Genomic DNA, 23,597 nt, shown 5'->3' on the forward strand with positions numbered 1-23,597 from the left:
TATTGCCCCTGGCTGGTTCATCCTGTACACAGAATATGTCATGTACTACTCACACCCAGACATTTGGCTATGGTGCAAGGGGCTGGATCTCTCCATCTGGGAAAACAGCACTCTCTGGAGCACAGCAAGGGAAGCACAGGAGAAAGCTGAGAAGCCTTGAAATCACTAGCAAGAACTGAGCTATTCCATTACTTAAGTGACTATTGGAAAAACCCCCACCTCCAGATCCACAAAAGGTCTCAATTACTTGCTTTATTTGCATCCTTGGTCAGCCCACGCAAGCAAAATCTGCAGGAGTTTAGTTAAGTAACCGCTTGCAGTTGATGCTGAGCTGAAACTGGACTGTAAATTCCCACTTTCTGAATAAAAAAGGCCCGTGGGATTGCTGTGAAATGAAACATCTCCCTGGAGGCATGCGAGTGCTGCAGCACTTGCTCTGAATCATCTGAAGGTTTACAGAAGCTGAGAGCCCGTCTCATCACTGTCCGTTTAAGATCTCAAGTAACCAGTTTTGGTCATGACAGCAAAGGGATCCCATGAGCTCCAGCCAACTCACACAGAAAGAGAATCTCTTGCAAGGAAAAGCTTTGGATACACAGCAGCTCCTAGGAGTAACCAGGCAGGAGAGGAAGCTTAGCTTAGAAATTACAGTAACAGGTCAGGATGCTGCAAACAGGTTTGAAGTTCTCCCACCACCAATATCCTCCCAGGAAGACTGTGACCATTCCTCCTGCACCCTGAAGGTGGGACAGAAGCCATGGAGAGATGTCTTCCTGCTGGAGCCCCTCTACTCCAGCACTAGCAAGCAGCTGAGTAAATGACTCCGAAAAGCAAAGGCCTGAAGCTTTTCACACCATTTAATGGTCAGTCCATGTGAACTGCTCTACTGTAGACCAGGGGAGGAAAGCATCCACAGCTAACAGGCTCAAGTTTACCTTGTTTTCTTTGTTCAGGGCATGTATGTGTCTCTGGGTCAGAGCTTTCTTGCAGTGCCTCTTCCTGCTGGGTCTTGCACCAAGGTCCAAAGCCTCGCAGATCAAACTCAGCCCGGGGGTCGGCAAGCACCGCGCCTCCTGAACTCCGTAGGAGTGGTGCCCGTTCGCTTCAAAGGCAAATTTTACCCTATGTTTATACCAGCCTATAAGGCATGAAAAGGCCTAGGAGGTCACACATCCACCACTGTAATTTCAGGCAGGATCAAACAAAAACAACAGCTGGGCTGAGTGAGCAAGTCCACGTTTAATTGCAAATGGTTTTGGTAATAAGCAAAGGCAAGAACAAAGCCAGTAAAAAACCCTCCCTTTTTATTTCTGGCTCCTGTTCAGGCGGTGTAGAAACAGCTGCCTAGAGGAAAATCTCAAAAAAGATTCAGCAACTGCATTTTTTTTTTTCATTTTCAGGACTGCCAGAGCAGCACTGTTCCATATGCAACAGCACTGTGCTTTGACAAGCGTCAAGGACCGATGGGCAGATCACAGCTGCTCATGCCGAAGGGCACAAATCCATGCAGGTATTTCCCAGCCTGTAGCTCAACCCTCCTGTCGTGTCTCAAGTCACACAGACACAAGTACACGCACACAGTCATTCTGCAGTAAGTTGTGCAGAGGATTTAATTTGCCTCAACATCCCCCAAATATGAAACGGTGTTGCAAAATAAGATGACTAGCATAGAGGAGGATGGACTCAGCTCACAGGTCGCACCTGGCCCAGGGAGGGGGCAGAAAGCATCTCTCGGCGCTCCAGGGATGCCCACGGACTGACTGATCCTCCATCAGGTTATGTTACCTACAGCCAGGAGCTACTCTTGCTGCCCCCCGAAAGGCCCAGGAGTGGTGGTATGGATAGAAAATGAGCCCTAAACCACACAGAAGGCTTAGCGGGGTGGGTAGAGGGCTTATTTGGAATCTCGGGAGCCTTCCACATATATTTTTTTTTTTTACTGCAAATTAGAAGGAACCAGTAGATTCCCCTCATCACATCTGACACCTCTGAGAGCATCGGTGAGAGCCCAACGCAACCCAAGAGCACAACAGAAACATGGTTGGAATAGAGCATCAGCCCCAAACCCTTCCAACAAACCCATACTCAGTGCTGACAGACCACTGCCTCGTGGGTGTCACAAGGGGACACAATAGCAAGGCTGGGAAACGATCACATCCCTGGGAACCAAGGGCTTCTGACCTTTCTAGCAAAGCCTGCTGAGAGAACTGGGTGGGTTGTTTTGTACTCCTGGCTTTAATTACAGCCAAGTGTTTAAGTTATTCTCCTCCAACCACCCCCATGTCCCTCACCAGCACAAATCTGGCTTTTTATAGTGCATCCGGTATGGATGTTAAATACATTCAGGAAATGCACTTTCAGCCCCAAACATCCCTTGCCCTGGACCAGTTAGGCTGCAAGGGTTTGTAACATGGAGATGTGGAACCGGATGTTTGGTTTTGTGACCGCTGCTTTCCTGGATTACTTCTGTCTGTTTAGAAAAGGGAAATTAAATAAATGCAGGGTGAGCTGGCTGTATCCAAAAATAATGGAAGCTGCTTGCAAGGTGAAGAAAGAAAAGCCAGATGGAAAGGCCACTCTTAGCTGCTCGAATCCCCTGCACACAGGGCAAGGCTCTGTTTTTTTCTTTTTAAATAGCTGGCAAAGCTCCTGGGGGCTGACAATGGCTCGCAGCACACTAGGTGTCCATAGGCACATCCAGGATCCAAAATCACCTGTTTTTCACTGCTTTCTAGTGATCCTGACCCAGGCTGGGCTCCCCTGTAATACACAAGGGAGAAATGCACTCCCTCCTCCAAAACTTCTATTATAAGTAGCCAAAGGACACCAGCAAAGAACCATCAGGCTACGCCAGGCTCTGTTGGTCCCCAGGTGCTGCTCTGGAATGTCACCGAGGCTTGTGGCTCTTCTGCTCCAGAGGCACAGGGCTTGGACAATAGCTTGGCTCCAAGTCTAAAGCCTGACCTTTGTATTTTTCTTAACATAAGGGACTTGCCTCTGGCTTTAAGGGACACTGCAGACCTGTTAGTAATTTTCTCACCTGAAAATAACCTGGCTGACTTCCCAGCTGGAAGCATCCCCCTAAGCCCAGTCTCAGATGCTATGCCAAGGTAGAAGAGTCTCTGGAGCTCTCTCAGACCAGAGGGCACACGCTGGCCAGGCTGCCCCAGACAGTCTCCTGCCAAACCCTCCAGAGCACTGGGCTGTTCCACACATTGATCAAAATACCACTGCTACACCTCTGCCGTAGTATCACTGCACAAAACCAGGATATTCTGCGCCAGGTGGCAAAAGGGAAAGCGCATGGGGCTGTGCTGCATCAGGGTTTGCTGCTCTGAAGGAAGGCAAGATGTACAAACCTGGTCTGTTTCTCCTTTCCCTTCCCCGCAGCCAGGCCACCTCATAATCTGGGCAAGTAACTGGCAGTAGGACATCACACATCAGCAAGCTGAATGGCAACCTAATTAAGCTGCTACCAAAATAATCCCACTGGAGGAAAGTTAAAGGAGTCCTTGAACTTGTTATTTCTTATATTGATTTATATTAAAATTTTTCCATATTTGATGTGGATTCTTCACTTCAGATACCTGCAGAGTTAACTCAAACTGGGCTCTGGCTATTTCTCCTGAGCGATCAGAGCTCCAGCACAATCAGCCATGCACCTTGGCCTGCTGGCCACCTACCTGCTCCCCTGAGCCAGCGAGATACAGGATGGAACACAGATCTCAGCACCACAGGAAGGTGAGCAGCCCCTGTATGCCCAGTATGCTACCAAACCCACCTGCCTTCAGAGCAGCAGGGTGTTTGCTGGGGGAACTGGAAGGCAGGTTTGAAGACATGAGACCACCAGCAGTGTGCACAGCAAGGAGCTGCCCAAAGTTCAGCTGCACCCAAACCACTCCTGTGGCCGCCCGGATTGAACAAAGAATGCCAGCCCAACTCAAGGCGAGTTTTTCCAGCACAAAACCTTGTACACAACACCTAGGTGACAATTAATGATCTCTGCAGGGATGAACCCTTGTGCAGCGTGAACAACAGCAACAAGACTACACTCATCTGTGTGTTCATTCATCGCAGGGCACAGCAGCTGTCAAGAGTCACACACACACTGTGCCTTCACTACACTGATCTAACTACAAGCCATGCAACACTTAGCTGGAAAAATGAGTGAAAATCCAGCTGCAGCAACTGAATACCAGCCTATCTCAGGGAAAGGCAGCCTTAACTCACACTGGAGAATTGCTCCTCAGCAGATGGGAAGGACAATGTATTTATTTAATGGGTGTTGTTTCTATGTGACCAAATCATACGCAGCTTATGTTTTTCAAATATAAATGCAAATGACTGACAAATAAAAATCATTGTTGGAACATAGAAGCATACCCTCTATTCCTGAGAGGTGGGTGATCTCTCAGGCTCATCAAGAACCACACAAAGTGGGCTGACTTCTTTGTATCTTTGACAAGCATTACAATAATCTCAGAATTAGGTGTTAGAGCTTGAACAGTAAGCGACAAATCCACATTGAAACGATAAGAGAGAACACGTTAAGGCAAAAGCATCTCTCATTCAAATGCTTCCCCAATGTTTATAAGAAGCCACAGCCCAGCCTGTCATGGCTTTTTATGGTCCCAAGAAGCACCTTTCAAATGAACTGCGGGCAACCTCAGGCATGTTCCTTGGCTACCTGCAGTTTCATCAGGCTGCTCAAGACATTCAAAACAATATTTCCTTACTAAGATGAATGATTTATGATGATTCAAGCCTGGACCTACAGAGTGAGTCACCGGGACTCATGGGTTGCTTCCGCTGCTTCCCTCCCCCCCAGATCATCACACCTTCCAGGCCTAGTCTTGCTCCTACTGAAATCCTACAGAAAACAAATACCCATTAGCTTAAATACCACAAAGTCTATACAGACTCCAGCGCTGTCTTTCTCACTCAGGGTCCGCACCTGGGCAGAGAAACCACACACTCACCCAGAGACTGTCGGGAGGGAAGCTGGAGCTGCTGACTGCCGTTTCTCTTGCTGCTTCAGAAAAGATTTAGCTTCTTTTGAGGTTGAGTCCACTTCTTTTGTCACTCTGTTGGAGGAATGAAGATAAACCAGAGGGTAAGGAAGAGCCATACAACAGCAAAACCAAGGATCTAGCAGGGAAACACAGGAAACAGGTACAGGAGTCCCCACAGCAGCTGCACAGAGGTCACCTCCATCAGCTGCAAGCTGAAGAACTTGCATCTTGTTAAGATTTAATTCCAGTGACAAACCCTTTGTATTCATGGCAGAAAAAAAAGGAGAAGAGTAGCTAATTAGAGCTGGGGGAGGAGGGGATTTTTTTTTTTTTTTCTTCAAACAAACAGGAATGCTTATTCATTCAAACAGGCCTGTCTCACTAGCAGCTACTGAATGCTCCGCTCAGGTCACTGGGGGCAATTCCAGGCTCTTAATTGGGCTCTTGATTTCCTCATTTGTTGGTCAGTGAGGCAGCTCTTCTGCCACAGCTGTTCCGCCACCCACGTCCCACGGGCTTGGCAACATCTGCAACCCAAACCGGAGCACAGAAACTGGCTCCAGGGATGGGGAATGGGAGAGAAAGCTCTGACAAGGCAGAACACAGAAATTCTCTCTCATTTTCCCGTTAATTTTTGTTTGAGGACCCGAGGGCACAAAATATTGAACTTGAAAAAATTATAAGTCAATACAGCATCTATAGCAAGGAATGAATTACAAACATGAGAAAGAATCTCTAGAAAACCACTCAATAATTAATCATTAGGAAACGCCAGCTACTTTAGCCCCCTCATTTACAATGACCTGCCTCCAGCAACACATTTTCCACGCTCTCGGTAGCTCTTAATGAGGTTGCCCCGGATTGCCAAGATAATTTTGCTCCCTTGGAGCAGAAGCCTGTGAACATCTCTAGGGCACAGCAGCAGCCTGGCCCAGGGCTTGGCCAGCCCAGAGGGCACCATCCTCCATCCCACTCACAGCCCGGGCTTCTGGCTGCATCTCCTGCCAGCAAGGAGTGGGCAGGTTCATCCCTGGTCTACTCCGTGTGCCGATGAAAGCCCGAAAGCCTCATCGGTCAGAGCATCTGCCCTGATTATAATCAGGCTAATTGCTGCTTGTCTTCTACCCACCAACCTGACACTGCAAGTTCCATGTAGAAAGCGGCTGATGGACACAGAGAAACGCAGAGAGCTGCAAACCCAGCAGGGTTACTGCTGGGTTGGTGGCAGGGAAAGTGCCGTGGGCTTATTTGCTAAGCCTGGAGGTATCGATGCCCTAAAATCCCATTCGCACACAACCATTGTACACACACCACTGTCTTGAGAGTAAATCAGCATCCAAAGAAGTGTTTAGGGAAAAGAAACTGTTCTTCCTCCTTCTCCCCAGACTGCAAATACAGTGGAAAAGGTATGTTCAGAAATAAGCATAAATTCTTGCAGTGTACACCTCCTGCTCAGCCTTGTTCTGCCAGTGCAGGAGGAGATTAACCCCGTTTTCCCCCGCACCTCACATGCCTTTCAAACTGGCAGCAGTCATGTGGAGAGACAAATCCCATATTATGAATATTTAGAAGGTTTGCTGATCAGATTAGAAAGGACTGGGGTGGAAAAAGGGCAAAAGTAGTTCAGGAAGAAGAAAAAGCCTTACTACAGCATTGTCATAGTTCAGGACATCCCAAACACACCATCCAGCCACAGCTCTCAGCAACAGCAGTCACATCATGCAGTGGTCAGACACCAGCGGTTACTCTACATCCACAAATTTCCTTCGACAGAATAAACTCGGTGTCCTCATGCAGCAATTAGACAGAACTCCCCTCAGAGCTCCCCCATAACCACGAGTGCCAGGCGCCACACAGCTTATTTATTTTCAAATGCAGCATCCAAAGAGCCAGCTCCGTCCCCTGCCCAGCTGGGGAGCAGCACCATTTCCCATGTACTCCGCAGCGCTGGCTCCCAGCATGGTCCCCTCATGTCACCCCTGGCACCCTCACGCCATCACAGGTCACCCGTGGCACGGAGCCGCTGCGAGAAACATCAGGCAGACACCAAGCATGCAGGAATTTGAGATATAGGGTAGTAACCACATGCCCTGGAAAAAAACCCCTTGATACAGGCACAGGACCTGTTCCCAGGTTAGATCCCAGCTGCTAAAGCCTGCACGTTTCTGGGACTTGACAAGTGTAGGAGCAAGAAGAGGCAGGGGTTGGGAAAGGAAGCGGTCACAAAAATCACGCCTGGCCACTAACCGCTTGTTGTGCTAAGAGATGACAGCTCAGGTCAGCCCCCACAAACCGACCGGAATCTGGCAATTCCATAGCTTACAGGATCTGGACACGCATGATGGGGAGCAAGGCTTCAAAGCCTGTGCCTGAGGTAGGATCTCAATGTAGGGCCCCTTGGTCTTCACCTCAGGAGCACCTCCAGCCTTCAACCCAGAGACAAAACCTACTGGTATCTGGCCTCCCAGCTGAGGTAAAGGAAGGCACGAAGATACGATGTACATGGAAAATGGCTCCAGGGATTTGCCAGCCTGCAGTCTGACTGAGCACGCTGTTCGTTGGACCAGCAACACAAGTCACAGCTCTCGAAGCAGGAAGATGCTCTATCATACAAGGCATGAGAAAGGAGAAACGTCTACCTGCTGAGGCCCCTTGACATGATGCCCTAGCACAGCCCCTCAATGACAAACAATTCAGCAGCATTTGCTATCCAGGTTGCTACCAGGGGATTACTTATGCTTTGATACTTGCATCCTCTACCACGTCGGGGTACCAGCAGCAATGGCTGGGCACAGCATCTAACACTTGGTTCAAATTTAATTTGCTCCCTTTGGCCTGCAGCAACTGCTCTAGCACATATTTTTGAAGTTGCCCACTGTAGAAACTCAGCTGCAAAGCTGCAGGCAACCTGTTCCACCAGGACTGCCCAGCTGGGGACAGAGGAATGTGTCAGAAAAGTAATTAAAAGTGACCTTTCAAGGCGATTCCATCCCAAGACCCACTGACTACCTCATAAACTGAAACAAAAGCAGCTCTGAGGCAGGCTGCTGCCAGCAGCGTCTCCTGCACCACTCTCAACAAAAATGACAAAAGAAAGAATATTAAAGGGCTTTACAAGGTATTAATTTGGGTTATGCACATTTCAACCTTTCCCAGATCCTAGGCCAAGACTGCAGACAGAGACAATGTTGCAACCATGTAGCAACCAAAACACTTCTTGCTCTTCATAGGGAGAAATGGGAGCCATTAATCCAAATGGAAGAAATCAGTCATTACTAAGGAAAATTACAAGACCTTTCACTTTTAAGTACTTGATAAATAACTATTTGCCTGACTGTTCACTGGGATGCTATTCAGACATTGTAATCCAGGAATAAACATGAAAATAAGTATATTGTCAGCAATTAAACAACTAGCTAGTGTCTCACAGACCCTGTAATTCATACACAAAACCACTCACTCTCATCACTTTCCTGTAAAGATTTCATTATGCTGCTATGCTATTAAATTGCATAATAAGACTTCCAAAACACAGAACGGTTATTAATTTTTGGACCGTGCTGAAGTGCAAAAAGTGGAAGCTCTGGAAAATGCCAGCTCTTTACCACTCAGGACACACGGTCCCCACTTGGGAAACCTGCCCCAGTTTAGATCTGACACAATTATAAAACTTTCAACATGATCTTAATGTTGTTAGCTCTGGGGAATCACAGACCAAGGGGGTGGAAATGAGGCTAATTATGCTTTTTCAATATTCCCCATCTGTGTCTAGTCCCATTAAGTAGTCCTCCAGCCCTCTGGAATGATCACCTGGGGGGCGAGCAATCATCATCTACAAGGGCTTGTAAAAATAAATAAAATGAGTCCCTTCTGAGCCAAGAGGAATATTTTGGCTAAATACTTTTTTGGTGGACTCTTGTGCTTGAGCTGCCATGTTTTGGGTGCCTTCCACAGACAGATGCACTGTACGAGAGGCAGGTGCTCCAGCCTGCAAGAAACCAAAGCCCCAGGAGTACACACGTTCAGCACCATCCAAGAGAGCATTAAGTCCTTGCAGAACTGAACCTCCAGGCTACATCTACCTGCATGCTGCATACGTGTTTATTTTATGCTGGATTACCTGGTGTAAAGCAAACAGAGCTAATATTCACAAGTCCCCATCGCTTTTCTAATTTCAGAAAAACAACAACATTATCCAAACCTTTCTCTTCAAACCAGGTGGGAGAAGCTGTTCCCTGGGAAACTGAGCCTATTCCCTGAAGCAGCACAGACAAGACCAGGCTGGAGTAACTGATAATTTTGTGGGCTGCCTATCTGCACAGAAGCTGCTGGATGGGTTTTAAAAAGAAAAAACTCTGATGTGAGCTCTCCTGGAGTCAGGCAAAGGCCAAGCTGCCTGCCTGGTGCTGCTCCTCGCAGCAGGTGCGTGCTGCTACCCAAGCAGTGAGCCCAGGCTGCATCTCAAACCAATTCATCTGAAAATAAGCAGAGATGAATGGTATTTTAACATCAATAATGCACTAAAAGTGCTTTTTCACATCCACATCCTAACCTCGTAAGCCTTGAAGGAAACAAGCGATTTTCCATCATCGTCTGTATGACAAAGACTCTGTGACAGATATAAAGAAAACATATGGACAGTGCTGCTATCTGAGATGCTGACCAAGCTGTCAGGCCCCTTTTGGGCTTCTGCTTGCTCCTTCCACAAGAGGCTGTCTAAATCCAAAGGGAAGCAGCATTCCGGTTACTTAGCTCCCACTGGGGCTTGCAATAGGTAGAGCACATCAGCACGGCTCTCTGGAATAGCTGACCCACGGCCAGGGCACAAGGCTTCACCTCCTTGTCGAATGGAGCTTTATCCACCCCAGCTTTAAGTATCTCCAGGCATTTAGTCTCTCCTTCCTTCTTTGAATAACTATTCCTTCAGCCAGCCCTATCGCACTGCCTCAAAATCCTGTCATGCATTTAGCATTTCAGTCTTTGAGGCATCCCACTGTTTTTATTTGTGCCTCCCAAAAGGATTGACTTCAAATTATGGAACACACCTCTGAGCTGAGCAATCCAGGTGAAAAGATGTAGCTGCTGTACGTGTGATCAGCACAGTCCTCTCACCCTGTTACCCACAACTTCCAAGTACATTGAAAGCAAGACAGATCCCTGCAACCCCACAGCTCCTGCAAAGTGGTGCAATGTTCGTGTTACAGGTCTGTTCTCACGCCAAGATAAGGAGTATCGTACATCTCAAGAGCCAGGGGTTCCAAATTCATTTACAGCTATGAACACACTGGACACGAAGGTCACACAGATCACAACGGGAGCCAACACACACTGCAAAGCAAAAGCATCCCCACGGGGAAAAAGCCAGGCTAAGCTTGACTCAGTTTGTAATGTGTTAATGAGATAGTAAGGCAGAGAACAGCTTTGCCTTCCCTCCAGGCTAACACAGAAATCTTCCTGCTTCAGAATCTCTTAGTTAACAAAAAAAAAAAAAAAAGTTAATCCATCTCGCAAGCTGCACTTTCTGGCAGGGGAAACCCCAGGCCCAAGGGCTGCAAATCAGACTCTGCCAGCACCTCACCAGACATCAAAAGCCCCTTTCTGAGCCTGGAGCTGTCAGGAACGAGGCAGCGGTTTGGAAGCAAGGGAAGCAGCAAAACGCTGGGACTGGATCTGAGGCTGCTGCGATGAAGGCATGAGTAGAGGACAAAAGATCCCCTTAATAACAGCAAAAGAGCTCCTGCAAGACCCGAATAGGTCACTAAGCACCTTCTCTTTCCAGATTTTAAAGTCAGGAAATTATCTGAGAACGAGGTACAGAAACAAAGTCTCCTCCCTTACTTATTGGGGAAGGGTGGGATTGTTACTTAAGCGTTTCCACACTAACTACACACAACACAGGCAGAAAACATTCGGAAGAATGCAGTTGGTCATCCAGTTTCCAAAGCTGATGCAGCGCCCAGACACCACAGGTTTGATAGCGCTAGAAATGCCCAAGTGAATCTGATGGTCAATCCATCATCTCGGAGATGCTTTGAGGCTCCTCCCACCATGGGAGACACCACCTGAGCCTTCATCACACTGATTACCAGCAAAAAACATACAAATGAAACCAGCACACATCAATCATTTCCTTAAAAGCATCAAGCCATATTAGAGGCATAAGTTGACTTTCAGGTGGACATCTGCTCAGTTGCTTTGGGATTTTCAAAAGCCTGGTAAGATAAAGGAAGACGACAGGAGCCAGCACGTTGGTAAATGCCACATAACACTCTGGCCAAGCTGGCACTACTGTGCCAGTCACAGCCCCTCTATGCTGCGGTTTCCCCATCCAAGCAGAAGCCTCATCTGCACATCTACTAATGAAAACCCTGAACAGGAGCTGTTCGTTAGGCCATTTTCCTTCTCAAAGCACACAAAGCAGACCATAATACGATTTACTTCAGAAGCAAGTGCTCCGGCTTAGAGTCCTGGTGAGGTTTGTCACACTGTTTATGAAGTTTTAGTTTCTGCAGCTGCCTTTGAGAAAGGCAAATGCCCAGCAAGCAAAGCAGCACACAACATTGCTCCTGCTCACACTAATGACTCATCTCTGGGCCACCGTGTGCCCATCAGCTTTGTACAACATCAGGATACCCCAAGGGAATTCTGAAGCATCAGGGAATGGATGCACACAGAGGAAAGGTTATCAAAACATGCCCCTGAGACCCTTTCATCCTTAAGCATCTTTTAAAAGGTAACATATTTTAATTTATTTGCTTTAAAAAAAAAAACCCCACCAAAACCAATAGCTGTTTTTTAAATTGGAAAAAGCCAATACAAACTGTGGATAACCGAGGCATACTCTGACCTCTAAGAATAACAACTGCATAAAGACAGGAGCAGGCTGCTGCCTACAATCCATTACACCAAGATCAGCATTTTGCTGCTTGTTTGTAGAAAAGCAACCAGTCACTTTTTAGACTGTCACCTCTACACAGCGGTCACATTGATATTCCATGTAATTCTGGATGGTTTGATTTGTCTTATGGGCCCAAGGCATCATCCCCAGGCTCCTACTGCTCAGATTAAATTTCTGGAGAAATCTTAAACACCTTGGCTTTTGCACTGTGCAATCCTCACTGAGGAAGCAGTAAGTCACTGGAGAGCAGCTAGAATACAGTTCTCTAGAATGCCCTAGCCAAGGACTGAGAATAAAACCCTATGAACATGAAGCATCACCAGTCATAGAGTCATAGAACCATAGAATCGTTTTGGTTGGAAAAGACCTTTAAGATCATGCAGTCCAACCATTAACCCAGCACTGCCACAAAACAAGTGTCCTCGGAGAGGCTGGGCTTTGGAGCGGCTTTTCAAGGGGCTACTGAAATTAATTGTCTTACTTCTCCTAACACTTCCTTGCTGTAGTCAAAGCCAGTGCAAAAAGCACATCAAAATGTGATGAGTGGTTTATTCTGCCCCTATTAGTTCAGTTCATTGCTTTCCATATCCAATCTGACAACACCCACCTACCTCATCTGGTGGAAGCTGTGTATCACTTGCTATCCACGCCAAAAAAAGGCAAGGCTTTCCAAATATAAGGCTCCAGGACACAGATTCTGGTAATGCTCCCCTGCCTTCTCACTCATATGTATATGCAACACAGCAAAGGCTTTTGCAAAAAAAAAGCACAAACAGAACATGTCACACACATACCAGCCTTGAGCTGACACACACCACACTACCTACAACATCAATAAGAGATGCACACCCGAACTACTGATCTTTCTCCTGATTTTATAAGCAACCATCCTTCACTCAGCATTGTGCAAAACCCCATGAGCACAAAACAAATGACCAAGATTCACACTCTGCAAGAACTGTGAACGTGCTGCCAACCCCTTGCTATTATTCATCTGCTGAGCCTCCTGAAAAGCATCGCAACGTAAGGAGACAGTTAATGGTATTCCATGTTCTCTCAGTGCTAATTAGCCTAACACATCTGACTGAGCCATGCTGAGACCACAGAGCAAGAATGCAGATGGACAATTACACATTTTTCAAGTTGCTCTCTGTGCCAGCTCTAAACCCGCTCTAAACCCTGAGACTTGCAGGAGTAAACTCCCTGCTCTTTTTCCCCTTCCCCTTGAAATACATTAACTCAGCCTCCTCATTCTCTCCACTCCTGCTCAATGCTTGCCAGGATGAAGCAGAAGCAGCACCTATTGCTCACACGGCTACTTTAACTGTCTTCAAAGCAAAGCAATAAAATAGGTGGTAGTCTCCCAAATTCCTTGGCTTACACCCTCTTTTTTTCCCAACTTTCTCACATTCGATCAGTCTCAGTTGTCATGCAAGGAGCAGAAAGGACATATCACAGCCGCTGAGAAGGAAATCAGAGGCTGAACGAGGACTTTGGAAAGCTCAGGCTGTTCTCAGGTATCTAATTTGCTTCTCCTGCAGCGATTTCCCCTGCTCTCTCCTGAAAAGGGTTGGGATCAAGGGGCTGAAGCTCGGGAACAAACAGCAAGCAGCCTAGGACATAGACGTCTATTCAACAAGGACACAGATGAGCTAAGATTAAAAAAAAGAAAACCAGTATTTCTGTCATGAGAGGCAGCATCAAGAAATCCCCAAGCAGCAGCACTGTTCGGCTGCTGGGAACTGAATTATCAGCTCTGCTGCGCACAGCTCAGCACTTCTCCCTGCCGGGGGGGAATAAATCAGCCCCTAACCAGCTCTGCACAGCTCTCCCGAGCAGCTCACCAAGGTGAAGAGCCCAGCAGCACAGCTAACACCAGACTGGGCTCAGACGTCACCACTCCACTCAGTCAGGCCTAAGCTAAGGGATACACTGACCTTGATGACTTTGTGAGACACCCAAAAAAGAAACTTTGGCCACGGCCTGCAGCCCTGCCTGCACAATTCCCATCGTCATGGGCATTCTTGTACAAAGGAGATCTGCACTACTACCTGAGAAAGGGCTTTTATTAGCGCAGGCAAACGTCCTGACGAGAACCTGCCCTCAGCCACCTCACTTCACCTTTGCTCCTGCTTCTGCTCAAGAGGTCATGAATTTCAGCACCAAAACCCACTCATCCAACTTCAGGTCCAGCTTAAGGTCCTCAAGTTCCAACTTAAGAACAGTCTCCTCTGAATAATATTTTTTTCTTGAATCCTTCAGGTAGGCTGAAAACATGTGAAGTAGCAACACAGAATAAGTAGCAAGGTGTTTGGTTTGTTGTTGTTGGGGGTTTTTTTGTTTGGTTTTTTGTTGTTGTTTGTTTGGTTTTTTTCCAGAAACCTCCTAAATGATAACCATTTACCACCAGTAACAGATGAAAATCAGGTTCTCTTTCACCCCACACTTCAACTGTGGCAGACGAAATATCAGCTTCGACCAGTATAAACCCCAGTAATTACTACAATGATTTAAGGTTATAACTATTTGGTTATTGATCAGATACTTTATGTACCTCTTTAAAGCTTTTTATTTTGCTTTTAACATGCAACGGCAGCACTGTGAACCATCATTTTCCCTAACCCAGAATACGAGTTGTCTCTCAACTCTGCTCAGCACTCGTAGCCAGCACAACATGGTTTTTTCGCAGCACGGTGGATGCACAAATAAGAATCAGCCATATTGTGGCAGACCAGAGGCTACTCTAAGTCACAAATCCGGTCTCCTACAGAGTCAACAGCCCTTATCCAGAGATGGAGTTGATGTCTCATGTGTAACAGCCCAGACAGACTTTTCTGACATGAGTTTGCCCAGTTCCTTCTACAAAACTGTATGAACTTTAAAGTATTCACTATATCCAGCAGCACGACACTGCTCATTGTCCCGTATGTTTGACACCAACCCTTCCTAGTTTGATTTTGTACGTGAGTGAAGCTTGAATCCCGGGTGTCCCGAGCCATGAGATCCTGGAGTCACGGTGAATCAAGCGGTGTCATCAACTCCAGCACATCTCAGTTTTCATATTCCCAAATGGGGAATAACAACATTTCTTTAAAAAGCATTTTGAGATACATGGACAGAAAGTTCTGCAGAAAACCAAAGCATTTTCCCTCTCTACATCCATAAAGCCTTCAAGGACTTCATGCACATCAGAGAGCTTTCTGCACCTTTGTATATACCTCTGGACTAAATGCCTTATTAAAACCCACCTAAAAAGCAATCTGAAAGCAAACAATATCTGCGGAATTGGGTCATCATCTATCCTTTGAAGTGAGAAAAAAAGACCACCGTAAGTCAGGCAGTTTCCATGGCTGTGAAATTAAGCTGAGAGCTCTCCCAGTGGGCATTTCAGCACTGAGTCAAAGCAACAGTAAGCTTTAATCAGGCAAACATCGAAGAATACTTTCAGAAGCAGCCTGAATTAATCAGGAAACAGGCACTTAAGAAGTAGATAAAGATTACGAGCTCAACCTCAGATGAGCTTCGGTCAAACTCAGCAAAATCTCACCCGTCTGCTCAGCCTTCAAATATGAAAGTAGCTGAAGAGTTCATTGGACAAACATTAACCCGTTGTGCAAGGTCCCAGGTAAACCCCCAGCTCCCTGGCTGTAAATGCTTCAGGTTCAGGGCTCTGTGATCTGGCAGCTTCTGACACATCACTAAGAATGATGCCTTCAGTGCTTATCAGCTGCTCGGCAGGAGGAAGACATGCAACATGCAAGAAAGTACCAGCTGGATCTTTGGACTCGCTTATCCCAGCACCTAGACAGCAGAAGGGAGCTCACACTGCAGACACGGAGAGGGGATCTGGAAAGCTCTTCCTGAAACATTTTTATGTGGATCCAGGCCCAGCGTGCTGCCAGCAGCCATGCAGCTTGCATGACAATCCTGGCCCCAGATGTGGCCAGAAGCCAAGAATTCCTCACATCACAGGAACACCTGCCAGACACGTGAGAGCGCTGAAAGAAACAGGTTCAGAGTGTGCAAGCACAGGGAAGAAACTCAAGAAAAGAACTCAAGGGTTAAAACAAAATCTAATCTGCAAGTCCTCCAGATGTCAGGAGCAATCGCCTCGGAGAAGTTTGCTCTTTGGTACCTACCAGTGGTGAGGACAGGGCAGGAAGGGATCACAGTGCCGAAGGTCTGAGACCATCACCCAGCCTGTTGGGAGTCTCTGGATCCCAAAAACCGGCACTACTGGAGATGACAGTCTTGTGGGAAGGTAAAGGGAGCTGTGACAGGAACACCCTGCCAGATTTCAGGAACAGAGCAGGGTTCTCCCCAGTGACAGGCGGACAGAGGAGCCTGGCTATGGCCTCGCTTTGGCTTAGCTGCTTTGTTCACGCACACGGGGAAGTGGCCGAGGGTCGCTGAAGCAGCACAAGCCGCAGTTTTGCCAGCACAACACAACGCTATCAGCACAACTCTGCAGCACCAGAAAGCGTTCCCACCTGAAGAATAACATGAGCATGTGAAGCTTTGGATTTAAACCACACGAACAAAGCACACACGCACAGAAATATGAAGCTTCTAGTTTTGAGTCCTCTAGTTGGAATTTGCAATGTATGAACAACACGGGGTGTCAAATGCAGGCCTCCCATTCATGAATTAGTGCCTCAGCCAGACACCGGTGCACCTCTCAGCTTCCTTGTGCTTCACACAAGCCAAATGAAGGTACACAGAAATGTTTCAACCTAAAACCTACTCCTGCTAGCATTCAATGAGTTTAGAGTTAGGTTAATGGTTGGACTCAATCTCGAGGCTCTCTTCCAACTAAAAAGATTCTACGATTTTGCTCTTCCCTCACATGTTGTTATGCTGCCATTGACACCACAGGGCTGGATCAGGTCGATGTGTGTGAGCTGCATTCTGCTGCAGTCTTGGATAGACACAAAGTTGATTTTTCATGGAAGGAGCACAGAAGAACCATTTTGATACAGTGAGCACAACAGCGGTTGAAGAAAGCCAAGGGCCGAAGTAGTTTGGATTGTCAAAGAGAAAACAAGCCTCATCATACAGCAATCACATTTTACAACAGATAAACCTTGGCACCAGGGATGCGACTCCCTATTAATGCAACCACGTGTCCTGCATCATGAGGCAAGTGCATAAACCTGAGGCTTCAAAGGGGCTTCAATCTCTTCTGCCAGTGAGAAATTAGTTGAACTTCCATTTAGATGGTGAACTGCTGTTGCAAATTGCTCCCACTGCCCACAATTACAGCCATTTGGGTGACAGTCACCTGCTGCGCCTTCATCTATTTAACACCAGGGAGGAATGAAAAGAAGACAGAAGAGTTACAACTGGAAAACACAGAAATCAGCTAAAGGTTGTTTCTAGTTCCAGGATTCAACAGTGTTGATTCTACAAGGTAATATTAAATACAGAATTAAATTAAATTATAAAATACATTATTTGGTAACTGGTAATTTGTAATACTCTGAAACTAAAGTTCAGCATTAACAACTGATACAAGCACAGACTAATCAAAATGGACATTAAGTGCAACAATAACCTACACGGGAGTTGACAGCTTAAAGAGGAAGGTCTTTCACTACTCTAGTACAGCTCTGTAGCTGGAGATTTCCTTCAGGAGGCTTCTGCTACTCCAATCATGCAAGAGAGATTATACCATCTTCTTACAGGAGAAAATAAATTGTTCTGTAACATGAGATCAGGGCTAAATGATCTTCTGTTAAGAGCTTCAGTGAGCAGACTGCTGAAATTTGTGCCTTGAATCTATCAGTGCTTAAATACTGATCTAAATTCTTCTCAAGCTTTCAAAAGAGCAATGCTCAAAAGTAGCCTCAAACCATTTAGAAAGGGAAGCAGCAGAGACAGCTCTCTCGTTTCAGTTCTTCCAGTCCAGAAACGTGCGCACACACAACCACCGTGTGTTGGCCTTTGTAACCAACAATTTGCCAGCTGCTTCCCCAGGCAAGGAAGTCAGCATTTGGTATTCCAAGCATTTGCAGACGTTAGAGTTGCGCAAAGACAATCTCCTGCTCTTCTAAAGCAAAAGCAGCCCCTTGGCCCTCACCTTCTGCTGTTACAGGAAAGTACCAGCAGCTGTAAGCAGCGATAACTCCTGAGATCCTACCCACAGCCAACAGCATAACACATTTTGAGATGTAAGATGTAGCAAACAACACAAATGCTTCAGCTTTGAATATCACAAAAAAAAATCTAGAGGAAAAAAACCCAAAACAACACTGAAGGATTTTTCTGTTATCAAAGAGCTAAAGAAAATAGCATGTTGTAACTCTGGCAGCAGCAGAAAACAGCCCTCCAGACCTCGCTGCAAACTTTCTGTTGCTGGCTCTGTAACCTGTTGATACAACATCTGCTGTGAGCAAAACATACGCTGGCCTTGGTGGTTCCCAGGATTAGTGTCTCATTGCCCAGGCTCCAGCTTTTATTATTTGATCATAATTTAGTAGAAACTTTTATCGATTCCTTCGCAGGTCTCCAAAGGAAATAGTCAGTACTGAGCAGTACAAAGGACACTAGAAAAGCAACTGGTGCAGATAAATATGCCTTTATCTAACTTATCTATAGCTATCAAAAACTACTGATAAGATACTGATGTCAAAAGTACAAACTCAGCATCTTAGGAGCCCTGGACAAGCCACTTTTTGAAGGACAGAGAGCTTCCCCGACCTCTCCCAACTAATATTGCTAAATAAAAGCAAGAGCAGCACTGGTAAAGCTGATCTGTAACTGCCACACAAAATCTAGAATGCCAGAATCAGGCAAACACCTGAGTAATTCTACGCTTAAATCATGATTATCTGGGGCTTCTTTTCATAGAGACAGGTAAACAAGAAGCTCCAAGGCAGATGTTTTCAGTAGGTCCCTAATTTAAAGGGTCCTGTACATCACAAAAAATTGCACCAAAAAAAAAAATTCCTTTCCACAAATGGAAGACTCATGTTCTCAAGTAAGCCTACAATGCAAGATTCCCTGTAAATCAACCTCCTCTTTTAAGTGAAACACTTCTGTGTTGGTGTTCAGACACGATACTCACCTACAACACATAGACATGTCCAGACTCCAGATAAGATTGTGTGCTGATTTTGTGCAACCCCAAAGCACCAGGAAGGCAGTTCTGCCATCCGAGGATACATCAGAACCCAAGAGGCTTTTGTGTGACAGCCCTGCAATCCTACAGCTTCAGCTATTCTCACCTGGTAGGACATCGCGTTTGAACCAGATTAAAAAACAAAAAAAAAGAAAATCGGGGACAAATAAGCTGTCAGCTAAGGAGGGGAGTCCACATCAAAAGACAACATTTCTGTCTGTAACTCTGCTACAGATTTTTTTCTGCCCAAGGGAAGGACTTATCTTTTCTTTCGTAGAAAGGGTATGACAGATTCTCTCTCTCAGAAAAGCTGCAGTGGTCCAGTTCTTTGCCATTTCACCAGTGAATGAAGGGTATTCCTACAGCCTGGACTGTGCAGGGAAATAGGGAAGTCGCTACTATGACTTGTGGCTCTCCTCAGATTTTTCAAACAGCTCAGGCAGCAGCGCTGACATGAAAAGCAAGAGCAGCAGAAGCCCCTGATCTGCTTTCTCCTCCAGATTTCGGCAGCGCGGGTGTTATTGCTGGGAGCTGCTGCCCTCTGCTGTCACACAAACTAGAGGCAAAGTTCTCACCCGACAAAACCAGGTTTACAGCTACATATTAAAAAAATACATCACGCTAATAACCAACAGGTCACGGTGTATTCAGATTTCAAGTGGGTTCACCCAGGCCCCTCAGTTCTGGTCTTACACATCTATAAAACACCTGCTTCTTTTTGAAGCACATCCCCAGAGGCACCTTGCAAGATAAACGTGGCCTAAAGGATGATTTTACCTAGTCCATCACCTTTGTTTCCGCTTTTTCAGAGGTAAAAGCATTCAGCTATTAGTCCATTCAGCAAAACCCCTCTTACTGTCTGCAGATCTTTGTAGTGGACACCAGGGAAAGCGCCAGCAAATATCCTGCCCCCAACACAAGGCTTGGACGAGACTGAAGGAATAAAATGTGTTACTGTCATCCCCGTGGGGCCATGTGTGGTTCTCTCCTCTCAACCTTCACAGTAGCAGTGCCACCAGGAAGCTTTGCCAACCATTTTAAACACTGTCCAGATGGGGAAGCCTAAGTGAATTTACAGGCTTATTTTGAAGTCAAGCAAAGACCAAGGTCTGCATATAAGGATACTCTGCAGCCCTCCAGCAGAAAAATCTTGGCCCCGTTTTCCTTGAGGCCTGTGTGTGCTCATGATAAAAAAAAAAAAAAAAGGCACGTAAAGGAAAAAGGAGAAGATACACCATGCTTCACGGCACACCGCCAGCCTGCCCGCAAAGAGCGGCACCCAGCTGGCACCCAGCCCGCAGCAGACACATCACATCTGCCAACTTACCTGACCTCCTCACCAGCGAAATCAAACACTTTGGTGATTGTCACTTTTCCTGAATCTTTTGGCTTCTCAGATTCTTTCGGTTTCTCCTGAAGCTTGTTCCCACTCTTTTCTTCAGCCTACGAAACATACAAAGGAGAAATCAAAACAATGCATCTGTGGAGCCAAGCCAAATTATCACTCCAAGGGGCCAGGGACCCCACACACACCTCAGGTGGCACCGCAGTTTACGCTGGATGGTCAAAGCAAGTCACCTACAGACAGGAAAAGGAAACAAATGTCCCTGTCACCAGAAGGAAATTCCCCACCATGGTTCCACCCTCTCAGTGGAGCTCAAGGATCAAACCAGACCCAAAATGAGAAGTGAAATTGTAATTAAATGTAGGAAGCAGCAAGAATACACTGCTGTGGTTCAGCAAACAAGCAAAAGCCTGAAGACTCAGTTCTCCCAAACTAAGCACCACCAGGCAGTAAAGCTGCCAGGGTGGATTACACAGAAATAGGTTTATTTGTACTCAAGAATATAGAACAAAACACATCAGCAAGAAAACAAAGGTTGATCTTCACAGAGAATCTGGAAGATATTAAGCTACTTGTCAATAATGTCTTTTTAATTTGAGAGGGAAATACCTTTTATAAGGTATTTGGCAACAACGCCTCTTAATTTACTGAGGCAGGGAAAAGCAGGAGGTTTCAGATGATAGGACTCTCCTTCTACAAGTGGCAAGCAAAGATTACAGAACTACATTTGTCCCACAACCTTCCAATAGTTGTAGAAAGGAGCTTCACACTGTGAGGAGAACCGTACTTGCCAGGCGTCACCGATTCAAGAGTCCAGACTTTCGCTAGAAGATATTTTTTTGGCTGACCACTCAGAAAAAAAAACCAATTTTAGCAACAGAGAGTCAGTTTTGGTACTTTCTTCCCTTCTACCACCTTCAGTGTGAAAGGCTTTGCAAAGCAAATATCTGCGTTTGGTTCTTTTAAGAACCAAATCCTTTTAAATAGCTTATGAATCACAGAATCACAGAATCACAGAATGTTAGGGATCAGAAGGGACCTCAAAAGATCATCTAGTCCAATCCCCCTGCCGGAGCAGGAACATCTAGATGAGGTTACACAGGAAGGTGTCCAGGGGGTTTTGAATGCCTCCAGGGAAGGAGACTCCACAACCTCCCTGAACACACAGTATTCTCTCTACAGAAAACCTCTGCAGACAGAGAGCAAGAGCATGTTAACAGGGTTTATAAAGGCACCAAGGGAAAGCTAGATTCATTCTTTTTACAGATGTCCATCCCAAAACGCAGCATCTTCCAGACAGCGCAGGAGAATGAAGGAGAAAGCACACAGATGTCAGCACAGGTCTCTTCTGCTTCCCCACTCGCACACACACAGTCTCCCCCTTTTCTGAGCCCCAGGAAAGGCACAAGCCTCAGGGCAGAGCTGCGCCCACAAGCACAACTCAGACCCAAGCTTGTTGAGCTGCTCCTGTGTCACAAGGAGGACCCAGGACCAGGCAGAGAAGCCAACAGGGCTCCGTGGGACACTGTGAGATGCTGAGAAGCAGCTCCAAGAGCAGCACTGCCAGACCACAGACCTCCCCAGCTGGAAGGAGACCTGGAGCTTACAGTTTGCCCTGGGGTGGGGCTCCAGGCTGACAAAACAGATGGGGCAGGGGTGAACTCAACCTCTTCCCAGCTCTGACAGACACTGGCCACCAGCCAGAACCACCATTGTGGGCCATAAAGCTTGAGGCCCTCTCCACACCCCCTGGGTGAAGGCCCTGGCCCCCGTTACCTTCTTCGCTTGCGTCGCTTGCGTGGCAGCTGCCGCTTTGGGTTTCTGTCCCACATCACTAAGAAAACTGGCCCAAAGAGCATCCTCTTTTTTCTTTTCTTCTTCTTCTCTCTTTCTTTCCATTTGCTCTACATTATCCACTTCCTCTTCCTCTTCACTCTGCTGAGCCTTTTCTTCCTCTTTCTCATCTGGCTCTAGCAGCAAACCCCCTTTCTTCCTTTTCCTGGAAACAGATGACAAATAAAAAGAATATACTGAGGTGCTGAAACACTACTCCAGAGCTAAACTGTGAGCGTGAGTGAAGACACATGGTATTTCGTATTGTCACTAAAACATTCTACCTGGGAGGTTTCCCCTAATCTTGGGGGCAAAGCTACTTAATTAGAAGATGATGCTGTTGAGGAAACACAGTGACACTGCAGCGGACAGGCCCTGACATGGGCTGGCACCCGTGTGCCTGTATCTGTACGTACAGAATGGACTCAGGGATACCGCAGGAACCACGAGGGAGGGAGAACTTGGGCAGGACAGGAACCGGCTTCAAATAAACTGCGTGTATGAGGCACCGGAAAGTGTTTTGTACTCAAAAAGGCTCGTTAAAAGGAAAATAAGCAGCTCCTGGGGAGGGCTGCGGGCACGGGGGATCTCTGACGCTAAACCAGGACAATGAAAAGTGTTTCTCGGCCCCTCGGTGAACGAGCACGGGCAGAGGCGGCTCCGGGCCGGGCCCAGGCGGGCTCTCCCACCCGGGCACCGGGGGCGGCTCCGGTAGCGGCCGGTACCTGCTGGCGGGGCGGCGGGGGCTCCTCCTGGCGCGGGGCCGCGGGCTGTCCTCCGCCTCCTCCCGCACCAGCTCGCTCACGTCGTCCTCGCTGTACTCGGCACCTGCAAGCACAGCCGCTCAGCACCGGGACCGGCACCGGGGCCGCGGCCCCCGCCCCGGCCCGCTACCGCTCACCCGACGGCACGTAGTCCTCGTCCTCGGCCGAGGAGTACTCCTCCGAGCCCGACATGCTGCCGGACCCGCTGCCGGACCCGCTGCCAGACATGCCGCCGCCGCCGCCGCCGCCGCCGCCTCCTCCTCACGCGCGCCCGCCGCGGCCTAGAGTGTCGCCGCCCCTGCGGGGGCGCCCCCTAGCGCGGTGGAAGACGGCTGAGCCTCTGTAGGCGGCACCGAGCACTGGGAGCAGCGAAGAGAGCGCAGCCAGCAGGCTAGAGCGCCCCCAAAAGCCAATAGCACGGCCCCGCGCGCCGAGGAGAGCTTCCGTTGCCAGGATGCTCCCGGCATTCTTTGCGGCCGACAGCCGTTCCCATGGCAGCGTGGGGGTGGGGACGGGGCGGGGAGGGCCGGAAGTTCCCTGGCGGGCGGCGGTTGGCGGGGAGAACTGCCCGTCACCGTGTGACGCTTCCCATTGGATGGAGCGGGCGGAAGGGGGCGGGCGGAAG

General features: G+C 47.5%; 1 protein-coding gene across 1 annotated transcript in view; it reads right to left on the bottom strand.

Annotated features, from left to right (window-relative positions):
- The window catches only part of CFDP1 (craniofacial development protein 1), a 64,067-nt gene extending 40,804 nt beyond the window's left edge, over positions 1-23,263 (bottom strand). The window contains exons 1-5 of the mRNA XM_065640922.1: positions 23,110-23,263; positions 22,934-23,036; positions 22,152-22,374; positions 20,358-20,473; positions 4,980-5,084 (exon numbers count right to left, since the gene is read on the bottom strand). Coding sequence (XP_065496994.1) covers positions 4,980-5,084; positions 20,358-20,473; positions 22,152-22,374; positions 22,934-23,036; positions 23,110-23,200 — 638 coding nt within the window. The 5' untranslated portion in view covers positions 23,201-23,263. The remainder of the gene's footprint in view (positions 1-4,979; positions 5,085-20,357; positions 20,474-22,151; positions 22,375-22,933; positions 23,037-23,109) is intronic.
- Positions 23,264-23,597: the final 334 nt, after the last annotated feature.

The sequence above is a fragment of the Caloenas nicobarica genome, chromosome 9, assembly GCF_036013445.1.
Source record: "Caloenas nicobarica isolate bCalNic1 chromosome 9, bCalNic1.hap1, whole genome shotgun sequence".
Classification (NCBI taxonomy): domain Eukaryota; kingdom Metazoa; phylum Chordata; class Aves; order Columbiformes; family Columbidae; genus Caloenas; species Caloenas nicobarica.